The sequence below is a fragment of the Malus domestica genome, chromosome 15, assembly GCF_042453785.1.
Source record: "Malus domestica chromosome 15, GDT2T_hap1".
Classification (NCBI taxonomy): Eukaryota; Viridiplantae; Streptophyta; class Magnoliopsida; order Rosales; family Rosaceae; genus Malus; species Malus domestica.
In genome coordinates, this window is record NC_091675.1 from 26784794 (window position 1) to 26790150 (window position 5357).

At 46.8% G+C, this 5357-nt stretch overlaps 1 protein-coding gene across 1 annotated transcript; it reads right to left on the bottom strand.

Annotated features, from left to right (window-relative positions):
* Positions 1-1022: 1022 nt before the first annotated feature.
* Positions 1023-4069, bottom strand: LOC114821462 (subtilisin-like protease SBT1.7). The gene has a single exon (XM_029093606.2). It carries the CDS (start codon positions 3745-3747, stop codon positions 1354-1356), a length of 2394 nt encoding a protein of 797 aa, XP_028949439.2. The 5' UTR covers positions 3748-4069; the 3' UTR covers positions 1023-1353.
* Positions 4070-5357: the final 1288 nt, after the last annotated feature.

Here is a 5357-nt window from a genome sequence, read left to right on the forward strand (position 1 = left end):
TTCGGCTTGCAATGTGCCGAATGTAATAACTGTGACACCTCACCTCGCCGAGAAGGCTAATGAGGTGACCTCGACCAACAAGGATTCGAAAACCCTTCTCGACCGAGACTTGGATAGGTAATCGACCGTTCTCGCCGCAGTGCTGTTGATGCCAACGGAAGATACTGCGAGACCGACCAATTCTACGGTGACAGAGCTATCTATGCCGACTTAAGATACCACTGGTTGCTTCCACAGTGCTGTTGATGCCAACGGAAGATGTGTCAGCGAAAAAGGAAAAGAAAAAGATCTCAAGTTGTGAGAGTTTGCGCAGGGCAATTTTGTATTGATTTTGTGGGGGCTTTTCCTGATGCACAGCTTCCGCTATTTATAGCACTGGACCCTGAATCTGAGATAGAATCCTATTCGGACTAGGTTTTCCCTCTCCGGATCAATATCACCTCGACCAGTCCTATTTTCATTAGGATTGTGAACCTAGTCCTTATTCGAGCCCTATCCGCTTCTAGGTTGTTAATCCTGCCGAGACTCCCTATTGTATCAGGACTCGACTTGTCATTGCATTTTGACCTAACCGGCCTAGGTTTGGAAGCCCACAAGCTGAACGATCCATGGTCTTCTTGTCGCAAGGCCTTCCGGGCCGAGAATGATTCTACACTCGGCCCAAACTATTATTTTGGGCCCAAACAGTGACCCACTGAGAAGTTCTCGTGCGAGTTTCTAGAAACAAAACTGTGAAGGCGTAGTCGGGGCCCAAAGTGGGCAATATTGTGCTACGGTGGTGGAGTGGGCCCGATATGTGATGGACTCCGAGCTGGGATGTGACACTCAAGTTATGAAAAACAAGAAGCTAGACAAGTGAATTCGTCTTTGGCGAAAATTGAAACTAAGACGCCTTTCACTTACAAGTGAAAAAAAATATTACTAAACCGTAATACTAAGTGACAATTCTCTTAACCATTTTAGCTACAAACTTGAAAGAAAATAGGATCCAAAGATTCCAAAACAATGGCTGCTGCTGTCACTTGGTCAATGAAATCTCACTTATCCAATAATTATTCCAACATATGATGATTGATGACATTGATAGGCTTATGCAAATACATGAAATATTCTATCAAATACAATTCCCACCACCCCCACCACCCAACCATCCCATACATTAACTTGCATACTCTCATACAAGTCCGTAAACACACACACACACACACACACACTCTGTCTCAATTCTCAGCTCCTTTAATCCTAAGCTGAAAATTAACATTAATTACCACCTTAATCATTCATTCTTAGAAGATTAATTTTGGCAATTAATCACATCCACACCACTCTTTGAGTGAGTGAACCTTTTCCCCCCTAATTCCAGCTCATTGCTATTGGGCTTCCCACAACATGCTTGCCGTCCGACCACTCCAGCCTCCCGAAACTGTTCGCATTCACCGGCGCCGAACCGGAAGCACTAAACGTCACCGTATAGGCTTTCTTCTCGTTCACCTGACCAAAACTCAGCGTGTTGGGCTCCACCGATATCTTCACCGACGGGTTGTCCGACGTCACTGTTGCCTTGTACGTTCCCGCCGGCCCCACATTCGTCACCGTCCTCGTGTACTTCGCTACATTCGTCGACGTCGTTCTGCCCTCGAAGTTCACCGCGAACGACGGGTAGTTAAGGTCCCTCACGCTGTACCTCTTTTTCTCGTCGCAAGTGTACGATCTTTTCGCCAGGGTGCTGATCTCAGAAGCCGAGTAATTCAACGCACACAGAAAGTTCAGATAATCGTCCACCGTTAGATCATAGACAAGTCCCGGGTTGAGGGCCGATATAGGATCCACGTGTCCTGCACCGTGATCGAACGGGGTGGATGGCTTCCCGGTAGCCACATCTTGCAACTTCTGCCCGTTCTTGTACGCCGTATACGCCGTGGTCATGAGCGCCGATCGAATCGCCGCCGGGCTCCACTCCGGATGCGCCCCCTTCAGCAGCGCCGCCAGCCCACTCACATGCGGGCAAGACATCGACGTCCCGGATATAATATTGAACGCCACGCGTCTCGCATCGATCGCAAGACCAGTAGGTCCTACCGCACCTGACCACCCCGCTAGGATGTTGACACCTGGAGCAACTATATCGGGTTTCAGTATATCCGCTGTGATCGAATTTGGGCCCCGAGAACTAAACGCCGCGACTACCGGAGATGGCTGGACTCCGACTTTTGTCCCCTCGAATAAAATCGTGGCGGTCGGGTTCGGATCCGAGAATAAATAGCTCTTGATGACGTCGCTGTTTCTCTGACCCACAGACGTGGCCGGTAACAAATGAGCGTCAGCCACCAGTTCTTCGCCGTTCGCGGCGGTGTTAGCCAAAACCATGCCCAATCCTCCCGCAGCTTTGACCACGGCCCCTTTTTGGACTCTAGCGTTGACTCCGCGGTCGCACATCACTATCTTCCCCTTCACTTGTTGGGGACTCAAAGTCCCCATCATGCATAGATTCCCGGAAGTGGCGTTGCTCGCGTTACCGGCATAAATAAACGGCGTCAAGGCGCTTGGCATTGAGTTGGAGTTGCCGCGGTAAAGCGAAACACCGGAGAAGTTTTTGCCGTTACCGAGGCTGACGAAAGCGGGGAAATCTCGATCCAGTGTGCCTGCTCCCACGGTTGTGATCCATGGAGCCGAGTTCGACAAGCTATAAGCGCTGGGGCCCGCGTTTCCAGCAGAGCACGAGATTAAGATTCCCTTCTCCATCGCTGAGAAAGCTCCCATCGCCACGCTGTCACGGAAATAGTCCGAATTCCCGCCGCCGAGCGACATCGAGAGGACATTGACGTTGTCGTCGATTGCTTTGTCCATGGCGGCAAGAATGTCGGAGCTGAAACAGCCGCCGACCCAGCACACCTTGTAGGCGGCGATTCGGGCGCGTGGGGCCATCCCACGGGCGGTTCCTGGCGCGTACCCTAATAGACTCGCGCCGGGGACAAAGGAGCCAGCGGCGGTTGTCGCGGTGTGAGTGCCGTGGCCGTCGTCGTCGCGCGGGGATTTGGATTCTTTGGACTCCTCGATGGGGCCCAGCGTGGCCTCGTAGCCTTTGGCGAAGTACCTGGCGCCGATTAGTTTGCGGTTACAATTGGAGGAGTTGAAGTTGGTTCCAGATTCGCACGTGCCATTCCAGGAGGAGGGCACGGGTCCGAATCCGGTGTCATCGAAGCTCTTGCTCTCGGGCCAGACGCCGGTGTCCAGTACTCCGATGATGACGTCACCGGCCGAGTCTGACTGGGGCATTGTCTCGGTGGTCTGGCCGAGTCCGAGGAACTCGGGCGTCCGAGTCGTGTGGAGCTCGTACTTGAGTTCAGGAAGCACGGAGAGTACTCCGGGTTGTGAACTGAGCGACGCTGCCTGTTCCGGCGTCAGCCTGGTGGAGAAGCCGTGGATGGCAGAGGTGTAAGTGTAGAGCATTTCGGCCGAGTCGGAGACTGATTTGAGCGACGAGTCGTACCAGTGGGTGTGATGCTCGAAACTCGCGGGCATTTGGGATTTGGCCATGTGGACGATGTAAGTAGAAGGCGTGGTTTTGGGGTGGGAGACATCGGTATTGTCCGCCACCGCTGCTGCAGTGCAGAATCGGCAGAGAGCCAGAAGGAGAAGAAGCACAAAAGAGGTAGACATAATGGCCATTCTGTTCAGCTTAGCAGCTGAAAGCTCAGTCACTGTATATTCTTCACTCCCTGTGTTTAGAAGGGAGTGAGGGACCATGAAATGGAAGAAGAAGAAGAAGAAGCAGCTTTAGTGACGCTCGCTTTTAATACAGAAATGGAGAGAGAGAGTGGGGTTTGGATAGCTGTAACGGTGAAAGAGTGAAAATATTAATCAAGGCTCATGGGAAAGGAGCGTAGAAAAAAGGGGGCGGTGGGTGGCTGTCCGGTTGTTTGAATGCTTTGAGTTGGGACAAAAATGTGAGTGAGTGAGTGGAAAGCTGGGTGAATTGGCTTTCATCACATGCATTTTTGCAGGCCTTTTTTTTCTTTTCTAATCCTATCCTCATTGCCTTTGTACACTAGCGTACATTGTCCATTTTTCCTTGGGGCTGGGTTTCTTTTCTTTTCACACTTGTAGATACTAAAGTGTGATTAAATTGCAATTAAATAGGATATTAAAGTGTGATTAATTATACAAAGTAATTCATCATAAGAATAACAGCTAATTTGATAAGACCATCACTGAAACATCATTCTACAAGAAATCACTTAAATAAAAAAAGTTATCTATGTATACATAACTAACCAACATTAGTCTAAAGAAACATTCTCAATAACAATCCAATGACCAAACGTGATAATTAGTAGATTTTTGTAAGAAGGGTCTTTGATTGACCTGGTCTAAAAAACAAAAAGCTTGGATTGCGGAGCCTCATAGAAGCGAGGGTTGTCCAGCGCTCATCCTGAAATTTCACATTTACATTTCTTTCATTATCTTAAGGAAACTTTAACGAAAAACTCCCGGTACTATTCACTTTAACGAAAAATCACATTTTTACATTAAAAAGTCAATCCTAGTACTATTCACTTTACCCTTTATTTTGTCCTTATCATTAAAACTCAAAATTTTCAAGCTCTTTTTCATTAATTTTCCTTTATCTTAAAGGTCCCTCTTGACGTGAATTTTTGGTTCCGCCACCGGCTCTGATGGTGAGATCAACACGCCTATGAAACCAACAGTTATAGCACTACAATATAAACATATAATATGACACAACCCATGCTGTGGGCTCCCACTAGGTTCAATCATTTACTACTTTTCCCAACTAGAATCCAATTCTTCAATCCGATAAACTTAGAAATTTCATGACAGATGGTTGAGAGTTGAGAGCCGCACTGCGTATAATGTCAAAATTGTTGAAATTTTGACGTGTTTTTGGTTCACGGGTTTGTGAATTGTGCATCACTCTCTACACTCTCCGGGGGAATATAATTAAATGCAAGTGGTCTTCTATTACAGTAGTAAAAATGAGTGTTATCATTACATTACAACGTAGATTTGAACTCTGTTAATTTTTTAATCCGATCTTTTGAAGAAAAAAAAAGAATTGAATATAATTAATTAATATTTATGTCGTACAGTACATTTTTATTTTGCTTGTTTTGTTTGGATCTGGCTTCTCTATTCTTTCAATTCTCATACACTCTCATCCCCTTTTATTTATGCGGTTACAGTTAAGTCACATCAACATTTTATATCACTATTGTTTTTTGTCTTATTATCTCTATAAAAAAAATTAATATAAAATATTGACGTGACTTAATTGTGACCGTACAAAATAGAAGGGGATAGAAATGTAAAAAAAACTAGAGGGCAGAGAAGCCGGA

What these genes read in the sequence shown, in the direction of transcription:
- LOC114821462 (XM_029093606.2), bottom strand. Translation starts at nt 3,747, where the DNA reads ATGGTCCCTCACTCCCTTCTAAACACAGGGAGTGAAGAATATACAGTG.